Source organism: Herpailurus yagouaroundi, unplaced genomic scaffold (genome assembly GCF_014898765.1).
Source record: "Herpailurus yagouaroundi ecotype Mexico unplaced genomic scaffold, PumYag 162, whole genome shotgun sequence".
Classification (NCBI taxonomy): domain Eukaryota; kingdom Metazoa; phylum Chordata; class Mammalia; order Carnivora; family Felidae; genus Herpailurus; species Herpailurus yagouaroundi.
In genome coordinates this window covers 66,390,770-66,411,246 of record NW_024412403.1, presented here as the reverse complement: position 1 = coordinate 66,411,246, position 20,477 = coordinate 66,390,770, and the positions used below count along the sequence as shown (strand labels likewise).

General features: G+C 42.0%; 1 protein-coding gene across 3 annotated transcripts in view; it reads left to right on the top strand.

Moving 5' to 3' along the window:
* The window catches only part of CD80 (CD80 molecule), a 43,703-nt gene that overhangs the window by 8,011 nt on the left and 15,215 nt on the right, over window positions 1-20,477 (top strand). The window contains exons 3-5 of one of the 3 annotated variants that reach the window (XM_040484591.1): window positions 2,225-2,292; window positions 9,679-9,786; window positions 19,126-19,443. In XM_040484591.1, the coding sequence (XP_040340525.1) occupies window positions 9,687-9,786; window positions 19,126-19,443 (418 nt within the window). In that variant the 5' untranslated portion in view covers window positions 2,225-2,292; window positions 9,679-9,686. Of the gene's footprint in view, window positions 1-2,224; window positions 2,293-7,623; window positions 8,188-9,678; window positions 9,787-19,125; window positions 19,444-20,477 lie in introns of those variants that run through there. The other 2 variants (XM_040484589.1, XM_040484592.1) reach the window with 2 other exon arrangements.

Genomic DNA, 20,477 nt, shown 5'->3' with positions numbered 1-20,477 from the left:
CCTAATCTCTGAGATGTTTCATCTGTAAGGTGGAAATAATGGTACTTTTCTTAAAGAGTTGTTAACAATGTCCAGGAGTGATCTTTATATATCCTACAGACATTAAAGACCAACTGTTACCAGGTATATGCTATGACATAGGACCCTCTCTCATGGAGTGAACCCAGCCATGTGATCTCATTTTAGGCTGCTGACTCATGATATTTTTAAAAATTTTTTAATACAATGTTTACATTTTTTAATGATAAAAGTAATGCATACTTTCAGCAGAAATGTTGGGAAAGCTTCTAAAAATCTTTCCAAAAGAAATACCCACACTTGTTCATGAAGATAAGTGTTCCTGAATGTTCTTTGCAGAATTGTTTCTAATAGCTGAAACTTGGAAATAACCTCAATATCTGTTTACAGGGAAGGAAGTTTGTGTTACCTTTTCCTAAATCATGGCATAATTATGGAACTGTTTAAAACCATGAGGCGGATATTTAAATCAGTAGACTTTGGGTAAATAATCAAGCTCACATGGAAAAAGCTTAGAGATATTTTGTTAAGTAAAAATATCAAATTTGAGAATGAAGAATATATATGGTCTTATGTAAAAAAAAAAAGAAGAGCTGTGTGTGTGTGTGTGTGTGTGTATAAAATGACTGAAAGGATACACATCAAGTTGTTAATAATGATTATGATTACCTCTCAAGAGGATAATGGGAGAGTTTGCCAGGAGAAGTTTAAGGGGAAACTTTTAATCTTTCACAATTAGAATTTTTACATATTATACATGTAAAGAAATTTTGGAAAACACAGAAAAAACATAATCACTCACATTTCATCACTCATACTGTATATACTTAAAATCTTTATTTTTTTCACATGTGTTTGGAAAAAAATGTGGATCCTTTTGTATATACAATTTTTTATCCTATTTTTAACCACTAAGCTTTACATTGTAAGCATTTCTGTCATTAGTGATAGTATTTTTTAGCATAATTGATTCCAAATGCTCAGATAAGGTAATGCCTCTAGCATAAACTCCCTTTCATATTGATACAAAGAAAATGAGGCCCTGAAGTTCAGTTGCTCTCCAACCGCAGTATTGTCAAAACTGGTTCATTTGAAGGGAAACAGAAGGACAGATAACTGAAAAACAGGTTATTAAACAAGTCTTTGCCACTTCATGTCTTCATTGTGTAATACCACACCTAGTTAAAGCATGAGAGCTAAAAAAAAAAAAAAAAAAAAGAGATTGAGAGAGCGCTAACAGGAAATGGTTAATAGGCAGGGCCCCTTGAACTCTTGCAGACGCAAAATAACTAAAAGATTCAAAGGTAAACATACCACAGAATAGGATTTCAATATACATTTGTTAAAATGAATTAAAGTTGGGGGAGGGGGGATGAAGTAAAGGCTTTTTAGAAGAAACCAGAAAAAAGCTAGTACAGGAGACATTGGAAGCCCAAAGCAGCTGTCCACATATCAATTCAATTCAGAGGACTTGGTGAACATATTCACTTGGGCTAGGCAATAATACCCAGATATTCAGTCAAACATTTTTCTAGATGTTTCTGTGAAAGTATTTTTTAGATGAGATGAACATTGAAATCAGTAGATACTGAGTAAAGCCAATGATATTCCATGACAGAATCGGGCCTGACCAATTCAGTATGGAGGCCTTAATAGAAAAAAGACTGACCTCCAGCAAGGAAGTAGGAAGTCTGACAGCAGACTGTCTTCTGACTTGATAAAGGAAGTTTTCAACTTTTAATGTTTGTGGGCCAGGCTCCCATGCTTCTAGGGAAGCTGTACTTTAACATTTACCAAGTCAAATTGATTCGGCAAAACCTCAAAGCATGGGCTCTATTTCTGCCCAGGGTACACATTGTACATCTGCTTCATTGAAGAAAATAACCAAAGAGGTGCATTCTGAGCATAAAAGATAAGAAAAAGTAAGAAATTTCCCTGTTCCCACACGATTAAAGTCAGATAGCCCCTTGCATATACTAGAAAATTAAGGCCTACAACTTACTGAAATGTTCTTCATCTAATTATTTGTAACTTTTTGTGTGAATAAATGTACATAACCCTACACCAAATGTTCCCTTACTGGAGCACTCTCTTCTTTGTGAAGACTGTGTATCTCAGGCAGCTGTCCTAACTTGAGCTTGAATAAAACTCTCTTCCTTTTTCTTTTTTAGAAATTCTAAAAGGTTCATTCATTTTGTGTCAATAGACTCGAGCTGCAGCATCTGCTCTTTCCTGGGTCCCCAGAGATTTGGACTTGCCAGCCTTCACAATCAGGTGGGTCACTTCCTCAGAATAAATCTCTTTCTCTCCATATATATACATATTGACTCTGTGTCTTTGGAGAACCCTTACTTATACAGCACATAAAATGTGTCAGGTGCTTTGCCAGGTGCTCCCCAAAATTACAGAGGTAAGGCAAAAATCATGCTACTAGAGGAGACTTGGTAAAGTATAATGACATTAGGCCATGAGGACTGTGACAAGGGAGAATGTTCAAGATACAAGGTCAGCAGATATGAGAGAGACATTACCAACTTAGAGTGTTCAGAGAAGGCGTCCAGAAAAAATAACACCTGGGCTGATTTTTGAAGCATAATTAAGAAGACAATTTAAAATTGCCAGAAGCGCAGTGATAACCCAAACAGCCAGCACGCGGGAGAAGCAAAAAAAAAAAAAAAAAAAAAGGAGGAGAAGGAGAAGGAGAAGTAGTAGTAGTGAAAGTGAAGATACAGGTTTAGGTTGGCATATTCTCCCGAGCTGAGGCACAGTTGCTCATCCCCAGAGCAACTAGCTAAATATGCATCTGCAGTATGATGAAAATGCCAACAAAATATTTGTGGAAATTGTGGCAATAATGAGTGGAAGTATGACATACCACGACCAGGAATCACCTATGTGGATTCTTTCTAAATGAGCCCAGTTAACTACATGTAGAAAATGGATCCAGAGAAAAGTAACAGGCAACAACAGAAAGGATGCTAAACTGGGTAACTCAGAGAAAAAAAGCAATGGAAAGCTGAGGTTTTGTTTCACACAGGCTGAGTGGTTTTGAGGAGCTTGGTAATGATGCTCTATTGCCCTGAGGTGTTTCTGTTTATTTGTTTTGGGCTTATAATGGACACAAATGCTCCCCACTTCTGTGGATGACTGAATGAGAGAAAATCATCTTAAATTAAAGCAGGAGATAGTTTGGTTGTGTTTAGGGAAGTTTTTTTTTTTTTTTTTTTTTTTTCTGACTAAACTGGTAAGGGCTTCCTTCAAAGGACATTGCAGCATGTTACTGCGTGATCCTTTGAGAAAAGAAGAGACAAGTACTGTGTCCAGGAGAATCGAGGCTTCTGTGCCTGAGGGTAGGGACCTGCTCTGGAATCCTGGCCAGTCCAGGATTTGGGGGAATTAAGAGTCACTACAGCCGTTGGCTGCCCCTCCCCCTACCCACACTGTCCACCAGAGCTGTTAACAAATTTACAAAAGCCACTCTTTTCAGTTTTCTATTTTATTTTCCTTGTCTCCTGAGAAACATAGAAAGGAGCCAATCACCAGGCAGGAGAAAGAGAAACTAGAAATGATCTTGGTGCTTTCACAACGGGACTGTATAGTGCGGTGAAAGCAAGCTTCAATGAATTAAAGGTCATGTGAATTAAAGATTTTAACAGTAGGGTGTTATTTACTGTTTAAGCCCTCTATGCTACTTATGCACCCCTAAAATGGAGTAATCAACCTCCTTTACTTTCCTCCTTCTTCCCCCTTCTTCTTCCTCTTCCTCCTTCTCCTCTCCTTCCCTTCCTCCCCCTTCTCCCCTTTCTTCCTTGAATATTTTTCTGAAAAGTGAAGTAATAGTTGCCATTTGTTTCTTATTGACAATGTAATATAAACTGAAGGGGAAAACCAAAAGGCCAAAACAAAAGGTCACAGTGTCCAGATTTCAAAAAGGCAGATGGGGAGTAGTAGTTGAACTCTATTCATAAAATTAAAGAGAAATCGCATGGCTTGATTAGAAAGGGGAATTTATCTCTCAGCAGGTCTTCCCAGAAACAGCACCATTTAAAGCACACCTTGCATAGATATTTAGCTGCTGTTTGAATATGAGAAGGAATTTGAGGAATTGAAGCCTCTGCAGAAGAGCAAGTACCCACCATAAAGGCAGAATTTGATGAAGAGCTTTTAAAACATTTTTTTAAATGTTTGTTCATTTTTGAGAGAGAGACAGAGAGACAGAGATAGGGCGCAAGCAGAGGAGGGGCAGAGAGAGGAAGACACAGAATCTGAAGCAGGCTCCAGGCTCTGAGCTGTCAGCACAGAGCCCAACAGGGGGCTCAAACCCACAAACTGTGAGATCATGACCTGAGCCGAAGTCAGACACTTAACTGACTGAGTCACCCAGACACTTAACTGACTGAGCCACCAAGGTGCCCCCAGTGAAGAGCTTTAACAGTGCTCTCAGACTAAATCCCTTCAGCTTTGGACTGATTTCTCTGGTGGCCACGGGAGGAGGTTGAGGGACTCTCTAGTGGCCTGACACCACTAGGAAACCTGCCTAAACCGGCTGCCATTGTGAAGTCATTGGTTTCACTCTTTAGATTCTCTACCCCAGGCTTCACCATAGGAGTGGCTACTTTCCATTTCCTGGAGGCTGTATTTTTACTCACTGAGAGCCAGCCCAGTGATCAGTCAAGTCTGTTAGGAGTACCAGAGGCCCAATGCAAACCCTAGGAGGGGATCGTGGGGATCCAGCTGGCCAGCTGAGCTTCTGTCCCTGTGGGAGGGAAATCCCAACAGGATTGGGAGAAGCAGAGAGGCTGATGACCATCTGGTAGAAAGTGAACCAAAGGTTTCAAAATCTACTGGTGGGTGGATCTCCCAATCCAAGGGTGGGAAATAATGACTTACAGAAGTGAACTACTGCTCTGGAGGAGGTATGGGACTCCTATTCTGCAGGCCCCTATTCAGCTGATTGCTCTGGTCCTTTTCTCTGCTATCTCTTGCTTCTTTTTCTTAGGGCCCCTCTACCTTGTTCTTATTTCTCCCATTCTGTTCCTTTTTGCATCCCTATTGCTTGACACAGTTCCAGGTTCACAGTACAAACTCCATACATTTGAGGGGAATTGGCTTGACATGCCAAAGGAGTGGTACATACATTAGAAGCAAAGAGAAAGGAAAGAGCAGATGGGGATTAGAAGAATCAATGACAACTTCTTGAGGAAAAGGCATTTGGCCTGGTCCTTTCAGGAAGGAAGATGTTTGGATGGGCAGAGAGACAGGGAAAGGCACCTAGAAAGTTAAGGAACAGTCAAGGTTTTCAGGCAGAGAGAATGTAATGCCAAACACAGGTAGAAGAGGAGCAGTGGGCATTGGGGATAGAGCCCTTAATTTAGACAAGGTTTAACTCTGAGTTTCCACTGTTCTTTTCATTTTAAGAATTCCAGTGATTTCCATTTCAGAGAACCAGAAAGAGTGTGACAGCATTCAGAGAGGAAGAGATGACCACTCTTACACTGATAACGTTTCTACCAGCTTTAGCAGACTATGGCACCACTTGGGAGGACCATGGTCTTATAGCCTAGATCTTGCCACCCCATGCTGGGTGCAGGTTATAAACAACTTTGAATGAAGCAGGGGAAGGAGCCAGAGGAGCATTTCAGCCCCTCCACTGAGAGGCTGAAGGTCACTGCAACTGTAAAGTGGAAGTTGTTAACATCCTTCCTCATCATTATTCGAAATATGCAGCTGAGGCTCAGACCAAGACACAGATGAATGAAAATGCTCACCAAGCTTTTTTTTTTTTTTTTTTTTTTTTTAACAGAGAAGATGAAAATGCAGTGGGCCCCTGTCATATAAAGTCTTACCGGCATGCTTTGTAGAACTTGAATATTCTAAGAGCAGTCAGCCACTGAACCCTGGCACAAACTTATCACTGGTGTGGAGCAAGGTGCCTCTGCCTCCCCCATTTCTTACCCACACTCTCTTTGCTCTTTCTGGCTGCTTTCAGAGAGATGGTGTCTTTGCCAATAGACAAGAAGTAGAAGAGGCAATGTTTATTAAATAGAAGCTGCTGCCTCTCCTGCCACGCCAACTCTACAATACATCTGTTTCTACTGCCACGTTTCTACCTCTACAGAAACATGGCCAAGATGGGAGGGACATGAAACCCCCCTACCTTGGGCTGATATTGTCTTGATGTAAGAAGGCAATATTGATTAAAACACCAGTATTTCAAATTGTCTCTTTATTTGGCACCCTGAAGTTTTTTCACCTTCTAGAACACTGTATCATAGTGACATTAAAGTTGAGTCAGAGGTGACCTTTTCTTCTCTAACAGGGAGAAAGACAAGGTCCTTCTCACCGCAGGTAAGTTTTATGAAAGAGTCCATAAAGAAACTGAAAACCTGGAAATGGATTGTCTTAAAATTACCAGTGCCTGCATACCCTTTGAAAACCTGCAGGCAACTTTGGGGGTAGAGGTATCTCAGTTTGAAGACCCTCCCTTCAACCCAAACAGCTCCATCTCCCGGCAGAGAGGCACTAACGCTGTGGATGCTACCAGGAGAGATACTATACAAGTGGACCTATCAGATCACATTGCATTAGCTGCTACTCACTCGTGTGCATAAGACTTGTCTCAAAGGCAGTCAGCAATTTTCTGAGGCTAGGGCATTAGCTGAGCATTGGGACACATTCCCCCAGGTGAGGTCCAGGCCTGGGGAGAGCCTGAGCACAGTCATGAAGTGGAAGAGACTTTATTCTTTCCTTCTCTTCCCTCATGATGATTGTCACTCCTCCCCACCCTGCGGACACCCAGAGGGTGTCATCCTTCCATATCAGCTTTTAGTATGAAGGGATTTCAGTGCCTTCCTTAACACTGAAAAATATTAGGATAGATGGCAGCTTAAACTGATTTTTTTCCCGAAAGAAAGAAAGAAAGAAAGAAAGAAAGAAAGAAAGAAAAGAAAAGAAAAGAAAAGAAAGAGTATCCCTCCTGCCTTACCCTAGATTCTGCAGAAAGCAAAGCTGGAAAAAAAGGCCTAGTTTATTGGGAATGTAGTCCAGTGGTATAGGACAGGGGGATTGAGACAGGAAAGAAAGAAAAGCCAGTACAAGGGTGCTTTACCACGTTGACTTTTGCTGCAGGCAACTGGTACTCAACCCCACTGGGACCTTCTGGAGAAACTCGTGAAATGTCTCCTAGAACTCTCCACCTGGAAACTGTCAGCTTCCAACCCCCTCTGGTCAAGAAGTAGCCCCACGGGCACTAACTACCCCCAAATTCCCAGGCTGCACATGTTCAAGCACAAAACTCCCCATGCCAAAGCAACAGAGAAGCTCCAGGGGGAGAAGCAAACTGTGAAATGTGCAAAACAGGTCGGCTGCACCAGCATGAGTCAGCTCTTTACCTACAGAATGCTCCAGAATTCTATACAGGGGTAGAAGGCTGATTGAAATAGAAAGGGTGGGTGGGTACTAAAACCTTTTTCATCCCACCCCTTGGTTCTATCACTGTGCTCACCTGAGGTGCCCTCAACCATGGCTACAGTAACTGCAATCCTGTCCAGCATGGCTGCCGGAAGTCTCTTCTGTGAAGGTAGCTGAGGTGGAGGGGTGGGAGTGCCGTTAAGGGTGGCCTGTTGAGCCCAGCACTCTCCAAAAAGTGGCCACTATATATGAGGTAGATGGCCCACTCCTGCAGTGGCAGGGCCATGAGTAGAGAGGGGTAACACTGGGTGCTAAAACAAAACTTGAGACCGACACAGAAACAACTGGCCCACAAAGCTCACAGTCTGTCTACCGCCAAAGCCAATGGCTCCCCCAGGCTGCCCAATGCAGTCTTCTCTCCCCTTGAGCCTACTGGTTTGTGTGAGGTAGTGAGGGAGGGGCTGTGTGGTTGGTCTAGGCCACACCCTCTGAGGAGATGCTGATAAAAAGGGAAAGCTGAGCAAGCTTCCTCAAATCACACGTAACACCCTACCCATCCCTTGCTTTGACTTAAACATTTCTGGTGAAGAACATCAGATCTTCTAGGGAGTAAAAGGAAGTTGGAAGATATATCACCCAAAGAAAAACTGAGAAACTTGCCATTATTTTGGAGACAGCAAGAAAAGAACATCTCAGAACTGGGGCCTCATCCTTTGATTTTTTTAACACAAGAGGAAAAGAGCAATTGTTCTTCAGCAGGTAAGTACATTTAATATTATCTTAACGTGGGATAGCTTGGTAAGAATAGTTACCAATAATATGGCTGCTTTTTTTTTTTTCTTAAGTTTACTTATTTATTTTGAGAGAGGGAGCAGGAAAGAGAGAATCCCAAGCAGGTTCCGCACTGCCAGTGCAGAGCCTGATGCAGGATTTGAACTCACAAACTGTGAGGTCATGACCTGAGCCCAAACCAAGAGTCAGACCGTTAACCAACTGAACCACCCAGGCACTCCAATCTGACTGCTTTTTAAACAAGCATACCATCACTCCTATCTCCAAGATGCATACCTATTTCCAAAGGAGCCTGCCGGGGTCTCATTCCCATAGGAGGCTGAGGCTTCCCAGCACAGTTGGAGAATCATCACCAGAATTATGGCTTATAAAATTCTGATGAATAAATGAATCCAAGCTAATCCTGGTTAAAATGGAGCGTGGCTAATAAAACAAACAATCAAGGGTGGCTGGAAAATGACCTCTGGGGTGGTTCCCAAAGAGGAGGCCCAAATGTCCTCTGGGTAGCATTGGACTATGTCTGTGGTGGCAACCTCAGAAGATCACATTGAAGCACAGCATTCTATTTCAGTTCTAAGTTTTGATATATTTACTGAAAAAAGTCAGCTTACTCACATTATAGTACATAATATAACTAAGTAATATTTGCAATATGTCTTTTCCCTTTCTACTGATAGATTTTTCTATCTGAATTTGTTTTCTATCTGAATCTGTTGATTCAGATCCTCTACCCCTTTAAGACATGTCTTTGTTTTTATATATACATATATATATATAAACATATATATACACATATATATACATATATATACACATATATATATATATGTCTGTGTATATATATGTATATGTATATGTTAATGTATTGAGAAGGAAGTACTTTCGTAACTTAAGTACTGCCTTGGACAAACTATGCCCTCACCGATATTTTGTGTTTCTTGGTATGTTTTGAAGAACACCAGAACTTTGGCTAACCGATATTGACTGCCCTTGTAGTTCTCTGTGCTTTTACTCAAAGTCTTAATCATCTCCATAAACAGAGCCATTCTATGGGAGAGCTGTGGTTAGTTTGGGGAACATGTACAAGGCAGGGTTACCTCCTTGGAGTTCCCCCAACCTTTGCTTTTCCCACAAGATTGTCTGCTTTAGAAGTTTCTCAGATTAAGATCGCCGACTCATTTCAGGCAGGCAACTAGGGAGTTTTACAACCCATACTAGGCCGACCTTCCTTCCTGGGTGACTCTTTTTCCTTTCCAGGTTGTGAAAATAAACCCACAACCTTTTATATTCAGGAGTTTGGAGACCCAGGTACACCATTCATGGTGTGTTTTTGCAAACGTCACGGGAGAACCCTCTGTATGAGACAACTGAATTGTCTTCTGTTCCTGCCTTGTGCTTGCTGGGAATTACCCATGTCTAACTTGGTTTGAAATTGTTTTCATTCTCTGCCCTACGCAGCAAAAACCATGGATCATGCAGCAAAGTGGAAAACACCACTACTGAAGCACCCATATCCCAAGCTCTTTCCGCTCTTGATGCTAGCTAGTCTTTTTTACTTCTGTTCAGGTAAGGAACTTTCAGGAACTTGACTGAGTTTGCTGCTTCAAAGTTTAGGTGGTGGTGTTTTCTGTGCTGCCCCCTTCTGTCACCCTGCAAGCTAACCTTCGGGGGCTGGATTTGGGAGGCTGTTGAGAAGAGCAGGGCTCATCCTGCTGAAGGATGGTTCTGACTTTATTTTTAAAATCCAAACAAAATATCTTCTTTCTGCTGAACAGCATACTACCTGGTTTCCCCAAAGTAAAGAGAAGAATCTGGCTTCAGCATGGTTTGCCGGTTTGCAAAGAGCCTGACATCAAAGGTCCTTAAAAGGTCTTAAAAGCTGCTAACTTAAAGCATGTCCGCACTGCAGGCATCACCCAGAATATCTAAGTGTGAGGGAAGGAGGCAGGTGGATGGGGAGAGGAGTTTGGGCACATGGATTACTGGCCCGCAGTGGTGGTCGTCGTATATTTTCTGTCCTGGGCTGGAAATTTTGCTATTTCACATGGTTGCTGAATCAAGAGAACTGTGACTTAAGTTTCACAATTTATGCATCAGATATTATATATATATTTGGCAGTTATATGACCTTTCCAACAGTTACAGTTTTCTTCTGGTAAGTTAGGGGAGCACCCTCAAGTCTCCTGGGGAGTCTAAAGAGTTTAAAAATACTTAGAAGGAAACTTATACAGGCTTCCTGGAAATATGTGTGTGTGTAGGAACCAATGAAATGGAGAATATAAAATTAAAACCAGAGTTTTAGCAATTATAGCAGGAAAATTAGAGGCAAGTGGAAGGAGATGATCTTTGAGCTAAAGAAAAATATTTAGGAAAGCACTTTGTCCTATAGCTACAGCCAGATTTCTTTGTTGCTGTACTGAGTCAACAAACAAATCCATGAACTTCTCATGCTTGAACACCTACTATGTACTTAAAAACTGTGCCTGGGAATCCTGTCCTCTAAGAGATTTGAGTGTGTTAGTTGGAGAAGGCAAAATAACCCACAGGCAAGTAAAGAGCAGTGAAGGGCCTGGTTCTGACTGTAAGAGCCTAAGACCAGGGCGGGCTGGGGCAGCTGGGCAGGCTTCTGGTGGAGGATGGGCGATGATGGGAGAATTCTGAGTAGGACAACAGCACAGACAAAGGCACAAAGGTAAGGATGAGTCTGGCACAAGCGGTCTTCCTTTTGTTTACTCATTTATTAACTCAACAAATGTTGAGCATCTCCTATGTACAGGAGACTTTTCTTGGTCCCGGGGACAAGCTGCGAGCAAAATTGGTGTGGCTGTTGTCTTCATGGAAGTTCTAGTCATTGGGAAGAACGTGAAAATCAATCAAAGAATCACTCAAATGAATGTGTGAGCAACAAGCAATGTCCTCCTCTGCCAGGAGAGAGTGGTGAGGGAGATCTGGGTGAAGGTGGGAGAGCAGCATGTGGAGGAAACAAAGGAGCAGGAAAGTGAAAGCGGCTGGTGTTGGGGCAGGCGGAGGCAGGGACCAGATTCCATGGGGCTTGAAGGCCATGGTCAGGAATCTGAATGTTATTTAGAGAGTACTGGGAAGCCATGGAAGTGTTTTAAGGAGTTGTGACATGGTCTATACCAGTGCTGCTCACACCTCGATGATACATATCAATCACCCGGGGGCCTTGTCAAAAGCAGGAGATTTTTAGGGCAGTGAAAAGACTCAGTATGATACTGTAATGGTGGATACATGTCGTTTTACGTTTGTCAAAACCCATAGGATGTATAGTGTCAAGAATGACCCCTAAAGTAAAGTGCAGACTTTGGTGATAATGTGTTAATGTGGGTTCATTGATTGTCACAAATGTACCCTCTGGCATAGGATGTTGATGGTAGGGGAAGCTGTGTGCATGGACAAGATGGAGTATACAGGAACTCTCTGTACTTTCTATTCATTTTGCTATGAACCTACAACTGCTCTAAAATAAAGTCTGTATATTTTTTGAAAAATACAGTTTCTGCCTAGGTGGGTCAGGGAGGGGCCTGAGATTCTGCATTTTTTAACAAGCAGTCGGGTGATGCGGACACTGTTGGGCCACAGCCCTTCAGTTTGAGTAGTAAAGTTCTGAAATGACGTTACAAAAAAAAAGGTGTTGCTAGAGCAGAAAGAATGGCTTGTAGGGCTGACAGAGCGATTGTGTGAAACCTGTCAGGAGGCTGTTATAGACAGCTTTGATGAAGAGACTGGAGTCAGAGGGAGATGGGGGAATCAGAGGGTGTGTGTGATGTAGAATCGGGGAGAGTTTGCCAGACCGGGTGCAGCTAGGAGCTGAGCATGTCCTGTGGGAGGCAAGACTGGGTGAGATTATGGAGTTCTTTGCTTCAGGGAAAGGGATTTGGCACACACCTTCCTCTCCTGGCCTGGTCCAGGAAGCTGCACTACCACCCACCCCCAGCTGTTGCTGCCCAGGACAGGTGACCTCTTTGTCCTGAAAAGGGAGGGGCCAGCTGGACTCCTCTCCACTTCTGGTTTGGTCTGTGGAGGCAAAACTAAAAACTCATGTACTCCAGAAACTGGTATGTATGTATGTATGTATGTATTTATTTATTTTTAAATTTTTTAAATGTTTATTTTATTTCTGAGAGAGAGACAGAGTGCAAGCAGGGGAGGGACAGAGAGAGAGGCAGACACAGAATCCAAAGCAGGCTCCAGACTCTGAGTTGTCAGCACAGAGCCTGACGCAGGACTCAAACACACAAACCGTGAGATCATGACCTGAGCCGAAGTCAAATGCTTAACCAACTGAGAAGTTGGCACCCCCAGTTTCTGGCACCCCCAGAAACTGGTATTTATAAGGCAGAGGATCTAACACGGTCGCTTTCAGAGGGACTGACCTTATCAGGCAGCTTTCTCTGAGGTGGGATATCTTCAGGTAAGCACAGCTCTAAGGGGAGTGGAGAGGCCTTTGGTAGGAGTGGGCCAGGGACATAAGAAAGGTGTTGCCCGTAAGTTTATGGCATGAGGAAAACTGAGCCACAGGGAAAAGAATGCCCTCAATGCACCACAGACACTCTTCCTGTCATGTATTGTCTGAGCGCTGCTGGCCAAGGGTCCTAGAAGTCACAGTTCTTGCTGTGAGAACTCTGATATTTAATGTCCCTGAGCTTTTTAAAGATTTAAGTACTGTTTAGAGACACAAAAGGGTCAGACTTTATACAGAGTGCATAGGCTGGGTCTCAAGAGGAGAGAAAGTCAGGAGCAATGGAAAAAATCAGGTAACAAGTCTGAAATCTGTTAGCTGCTGGAGAGCAGATACTTCTCCCCCTTGTGTTCCCAGCACCAAGCCCAAGGCCAACAGGAGCCCCAGGTGTGCTGGTTCCCTTCATGAAAAGTACTTAGAAGTGTCCCCAAAGGTCACTTCCATTGGAAAGATATACACAGACCATTAGCAGTAAATCTCTAGATGGTGGGGTTATATCTATAACTTTTAGGTGTTTCTATATTTTCCATTCTTTCTAAATTTAGTGTGTTTCCTTTAGAGTTAGGGAACATCTTTACTTAAAAAGCACTCTCAAGTCCCAGTGAGCTAACATACAGCCCAACACATGGGGATTTAATCTGTTCTGCCCAGCTGTGGGCACTTGGCTCAGTCCGGATGTCAGCCAGTTACCACAGTGATTCTGGCCTGTCCTGGGTGTGATTCAATAAATCACATGCTGCACATGACAGGAAAGTTAATTAAGGAAATGAGAGAAAATTAAGTTTAAAATTTCTGTATAGTGTGTTACAATTAACTTAGCACTTTTACATCTGGGTATTATATGATTTACATCATATAATCCCCGTGATAATTATGTAAAGTTTTAGTAGAGAATGTATTATGCCCCTTTTGTAGAGATTCCCAAGGAACCAATTTGTCCGAGGTTATGATTCTAATGTGCAAAAACCGATGGAGGCAGATCTCATCTCCTAATGCCTAGTCATTCATTCAGTAAATATTTATTGAGTGCCTACTTTGGGCCAGTCCCTGTTCTAGATTCTGTGGATATAATGATAAACTAAACAGATAAAGCCCCCCCACCCCCCACCCCTCGTTCCCATAGCCTCAGAAGTAACTGCTGCTGAAGATAAACTTGAAGAGAAGTAAATCAGGGCAAGGGACTAATGAGGAGCAGCATGGATGAGGTCTGGGAGGAGGGCACTGGTTAAAGAGAGTCAAAGAAGGGCTCCCTGACAAAGGGAAATGAGGAACTGGGCTGTGTGGATGTCTGGGGAAGGCAATGGTACACCTGTCATATGCCCACAACTGCAGAGGTATCTTCTGTGTGTTACCTCACAGAATCCTCGTGCCTGCTTTGTTAGGTAAGTGTTGTTGTGCCCATCTGTAAAATAGTGAAGCAAGGTCAAAATTCAGCTGGGTTTTAGGTAGTAATACTCAGATTTCAGGGACCTGACTCTCCCCTCCAGAGCCACTGAAGCACACAAAACACTTCAGAGACCTTTTAATTGTCTGCATGTAGCAGCCCTGAGTATGGAAGCTGGGTCCCGGTGGAATTTCCAAATTGCCCAGAAGATTTTTGGTTCCTCTTTTCAGTCTGGTTCTTCTTCAGCATGAGTGTGTGGTGAGAGGAGTTCACATAGGAACATTAAGGATCCCATTGATGGTTACTGACCTTTAGAGAGACACCCACACTTCTCCTCAGATGGCTGGACAAAAACTCCTTAAGAGTCATCATTGAAGGGGTGCTTGCCTGGCTCAGTCAATAGAGCACATGACTCTTGATCTCAGGGTTGTGAGTTCAAGCCCCACATTGGGCGTGGAGCCTACTTAATTAACAACCAAAAAAACCCTTTTTTTAATTAAAAAAAAAGTCATTAGTCAAAGTAGCTCATTTTCAGTTAAGATTCCTCTTTTTTTCATTTTTGTTATTTTTATTTTTTTATTTTAGAGAGAGGAAGAGTGAGCAAGGGAAAGGGGCAGAGGGAGAGAAAGAGAGAATTTTAAGCAGGCTCCACCCTGAAGGGCTCAATCCCACGACCCTGGGATTGAACTGGGACCTGAACTGAAATCAAGAGTCAGACACTCAACTGACTGAGCCATCTATGTGCCCCTGAGATTCCTCTTTTGCTAATGTCACCACATGTAAAAATTACTTAGAAATCCTGGATTCTTTTCGGGTGGGAACAAACAGATCATAGGGAAAGACCCTATTTAGAATCTCAGATGAATGAGCTGCTTTCTGTCGTGGTATCTGTAATGGCCAATAGCAAGACCAGAATCCTATGTATCTGACGTAACCCCTGAGTGAAATGAAAGGACCACAGGGTAGAAGTTGGGAGCAAGAGTTGGGGAAGGAAAGGAAAAGTCTTACAGAAGACCTGCCATGTACTAGGGACTTTTCCATTTATATCATTTAATTGAATTTAATTTTACAGTGATTCTGAGAGGTAGGTATTACATACTTTTTACTGATGAGGAATTGGATTAATCAGCAAGTGGCTGAGCTGGGACTAGAATCCAAGTCAGTAGGAATCCGTAGTTGATGCTCCTACATATCAGTTTGCTTCTGCTGTATTTTTTTAATATAAAGTTTATTTATTTATTTTGAGAGACAGAAAGAGAGAGAGTGTGCGTGCATGCATGCGGGGGAGGGGCAGAGGGAGAGAGAGAGAATCCCAAGCAGTCTCTGCACTGTCAGCACAGAGCCCAAAGCGGACCTTGAACTCACAAAGCATTATCATGACCTGAGCCCAAACCAAAAGCCAACAGACCCTTAACTGACTGAGCCACCCAGGTGCCCTCTGCTGTATCTTTCTCAAAAGAGCTCAGGTTGGGGCACCCGGGGGGCTCAATCGGTTGACCGTCCAGCTTTTGATCTCCGCTCAGGTCATGATGTCACGATTTTGGGGGTTCGAGCCCTACATCGGGCTCTGTGCTGACAGCCTGAAGCTTGCCTGGGATTTTCTCTCTCTGCCCCACCCCCACTCATGCTGCGCACCCCCTCCCCCAAATAAATAAACATTAGACAAAAAAATAACTCAGGTTATTTATCTATTATGTGCTCCTCTGAAGTATATCTTTTCATTTCTTCACTTTCTCAGTTATGTTCCCTAAAGCTGGGGGTGGCAGTGTTCTGTGCAATTGCCGAAAGGGGTGCCTGAGATCATTGGGAGTTTCCTCACACTGCTCTGAAGATACCCGCCATTAAAAAACTTACTTCCTAATGCTGTGGGGGGCCCATGTCCAATCTGATGAAGGCCTAAAGAACAGCTGTTGACGTAGAGAGGTGCTCGTGCTCCATGATCATGCTATCTAAGAAGAGAGAGGGACTGGAGACTGGATCCTTTGATAGGGGCCTCCCCAGGGGATGCCATGTGGCTCTGGGGGATTTGGGACATGATAGCATTGGTGGGGGAGGGAGTGGCTAGTGAAAGAGCTTGGGCTTGGGGGACTCTGCTTGTAGGTCAAGTGTAGCATAGGAAGAACGGCCATGCCTTCTGAACCAAAAAAATCAGAAAATATAGTCTGCCAGGGGAGTTTGGTGCTACTGATAAACGCTTAGGAGCTAACAAAAAGGTGGAGTTTGGATACTGAAATGTTGGTATTTCTGGAATATACTGATGGGAAAATGGGCAGAATGTTTTAAATGGGACCCTCTAATAGGGTAACTGTCACATGGATTGCAGATAGCTGAAAAGATAAGGACCGGATATAGATCCATTTAGCATTGCTGAAAAGGATAAAAATAGTCTGGGGGGGGGGGGGAGGTGCACACTAAACCTTGTCTGGTGGAGATGAGGGGAGTAAATTCAGCCTGAAGTCATGAGTTCATTCCAGGCCTGGAACAAAAACGACTGTGCTTCTCAAAGCAAAAATGTTCAATGGTGGGGTCTGGCTGGGGGTGTGGGTAGTGCTGGCCTACTTAATCCTGGAACCGGGGCCTAAAGTTGGGGAAACCAATAAACAAGGAGAGTGGCCTGAAAGGTCTGGGCCAGAAAGTGTAAAACAGGAGCAGCTTCCTCTTCTGGGCTTAGTTTTCTCACCTATAAATAAGACAACCAAAATGAACTGACATGGAAGTCCTTTTAAGATCTCACAGTCCAATGATTTCCATATTCCTCATCAGGCTGAGTACATTGTGTACCCATACTTAGCATTCATATGCTAGGTTGCCTAAAGTCCTCCTTTTTCTGGGACTAGTGGACCTTCTCCCTCACTGTCCATCGACAGATGAATGGAAAAGAAAATGGAGTATATACATATGATGGAATATTATCATTATCTTATTATTCCTTAAAAAGGGAAGAGATTCTGGTACATGCTAAAACATGTATGAAACTTGAGGACACTATGCTAAGTGAAATATGCCAGTCACAAAAAGAAAATACTATATGATTCCAGTTATATGCAGTATCTAAAGTAGTCAAATTCATAGAAACAGAACATTAAGTGGTGGTTACCAAGAGGTTAAAAAAAAAAAAAAAAAGAAATGCATACAGAGTTCCAGATTTGCAAGATGAAAAGTTCTGGAGATCTGTTTCACAACAATGTGAATATACATAATACTACTAAACTGTACACTTAAAAATGGTTAAGATGGTATAGTTTACATTATTTTATTTTTTTAGAATGTATTTATTTTTTAATTTACATCCAAGTTAGTTAGCATATGGTACAACAATAATTTCAGGAGTAGATTCCTTAAACCCCTTACCCATTTAGCCCATGCCCCCTCCGACAACCCCTCCAGTAACCCTCTGTTTGTTCTCTATATTTAAAAGTCTCTTATGTTTTGTCCCCCTCCCTGTTTTTATATTATTTTTGCTTTCCTTCCTTTATGTTCATCTGTTTTGTATCTTAAATTCCTCATATGAGTGAAGTCATATGATATTTGTCTTTATCTGACTGGCTAATTTCACTTAGCATAATACCTTCTAGTTCCATCCACAAAGTTGCAAATGGCAAGATTTCATTCTTTTTGATTGCTAAGTAATACTCCATTGTATATATAAACCACATCTTCTTTATCCATTCATCCCTCGATGGATATTTGGGCTCTTTCCATACTTTGGCTATTGTCGATAGTGCTGCTATAAACATTGGGGTGCTTGTGCCCCTTCAAAGCAGCACACCTGTATTCCTTGGTAAATACCTAGTAGTGCCGTTGCTGGGTCATAGGGTAGTTCTAGTTTTAATTTTTTGAGGAACCTCCATACTGTTTTCCAGAGTGGCTGCATCAGTTTGCGTTCCCACCAGCAGTGCAAAAGAGATCCTTTTTCTCCGCATCCTCACCAACATCTGTTGTTGCCTGAGTTGTTAATGTCAGCCATTCTGACAGGTGTGAGGTGGTATCTCATTGTGGTTTTGATTTGTATTTCCCTGATGATGAGTGATGTTGAGCATTTTTTCATGTGTCGGTTGGTCATCTGGATGTCTTCTTTGGAGAAGTGTCTATTCATGTCTTTTGCCCATTTCTTCATTGGATTATTTGTTTTTTGGGTGTTGAGTTTGAGAAGTTCTTTGTAGATTTTGGATACTAACCCTTTATCTGATATGTCATTTGCAAATATCTTCTCCCATTCTGTCGGTCACCTTTTGGTTTTGCTGATTGTTTCCTTCACTGTGCAGAAGCTTTTTATTTTGATGAGGTCCCAGTAGTTAATTTTTGCTTTTGTTTCCCTTGCCTCCGGAGACATGTTGAGTAAGAAGTTGCTGAGGCCAAGGTCAGAGAGGTTTTTGCCTGCTTTCTCCTTGGGGATTTTGATGGCTTCCTGTCTTATGTTTAGGTCTCTTATCCATTTTGAGTTTATTTTTGCGTATGGTGTAAGAATGTGGTCCAGGTTCATTTTTCTGCATGTTGCTGTCCAGTTTTCCCAGCACCACTTGCTGAAGAGACTGTCTTTATTCCATTGGATATTCTTTCCTGCTTTGTCAGAGATTAATTGGCCATATGTTTGTGGGTCCATTTCTGGGTTCTCTATTCTATTCCATTGATCTAAGTGTCTGTTTTTGTGTCAGTACCATACTGTCTTGATGATTACAGCTTTGTAGTAGAGGCTAAAGTCTGGGATTGTGATGCCTCCAGCTTTAGTCTTCTTCTTCAATATTACTTTGGCTATTCAGCGTCTTTTGTGGTTCCATACACATTTTAGAATGGTTTATTCTAGCTCTGTGAAGAATGCTGGTGTTATTTTGATGGGGATTGCTATTTTACATTTTTAAACCACAATAAAAAAAATAGCTCTGGGGACCAAAATGATCAAAATCAAACTGAGTTCTCTGATCATGCTTAGTCACTAGGTACAACACCTTGAGTTTTGTTATTGACAACTCTGAATTCCTGCTTGTGCAGGAGTCCAAATTTAATAAATACAAAATCTTTTCTTTCTGCCTCTCCTTAGGTATCATCCAGGTGAACAAGACAGTGGAAGAAGTAGCAGTACTATCCTGTGATTACAACATTTCCACCAAAGAACTGACAGAAATTCGAATCTATTGGCAAAAGGATGATGAAATGGTGTTGGCTGTCATGTCTGGCAAAGTACAAGTGTGGCCCAAGTACAAGAACCGCACATTCACTCACGTCACCGATAACCACTCCATTGTGATCATGGCTCTGCGCCTGTCAGACAATGGCAAATACACCTGTATCATTCAAAAGATTGAAAAAGGGTCTTACAAAGTGAAACACCTGACTTCGGTGATGTTATTGGTCAGAGGTCAGTGGGATTTTTCTGATTTACTATAAACTGGCAGACTGCTGATGCCCTTAAAGACATACTCCTATTGATTTAGGAGTATTGAAACATTGAAAATGTTACCAAGGAGGGATGTATCTGCATTTAGGGTTAAGTAAGTCTATAATGTTACAATAAACCCTAAGTGATCTCTCAAGACATTCTAGAAATATTGATTAGTGTGTATTTCTTGCATTTTGACAGTCCAAATTCATGGCAGTCATCCTGAAGTGCCTTCTGAATCATAAGGGGACACACTTGATTTGATGTAGCTGTACTATTAACTGCTCTTGCTCCAGTAATATATTCTTGTGAAAGTATATTCAAAGGTATAAGAACAATGCAGGCATAAATATTTTTCAAATAGTATTTGAATGCCTATTACTATGGCTACTATATTATTTATATTTATTATTATATTTGAGGCTCACATCTAATGGTTATTCCTACAAAGTTACTCATTAGAGGATTGGATACATAATTTATGTGGCCGGGAAGAAAATTCATAAATCAAAGTCCTACTTACACGTCTATCGTGAAGGCAAGCATTTCTTGGATAGGAAGGAATCTTGCGTTTATCACAGGTGGTAGTTCTAGAGGATACTAATATAGCCTGAGCCCCTTGCTGAGAAATTACAGCCCTTGACCATTCCCTCATACTTGAAATTCAAACTCATTTCTTTGTCTTCCTGGACACTTGGGCCTTTAGTGGAAACTAAACCTATTACTTAATGAAAGATAATCATTAACCTTGATAACAGATCATGTAAGTGGATCCTTGGCAAATTCTTCACTATTCTTCTCTGCAGTCTGCAGCTATTTTGAGTCTTTCACTTAGCACCCAAATCACCGTTAAAGCTTAGGAAGTGAGCCAGTTGTATAGAATTATCTTAAACCTCACTCTGTACTCCCTACTCATGAAGACAGCAATAATTATATAGGGGTGTGATTTTAGGTGTTCTTCAAAGCCCACCTTCTCCAAAATTCTAACCTGCATTGATTCTGAGAATCCCCAC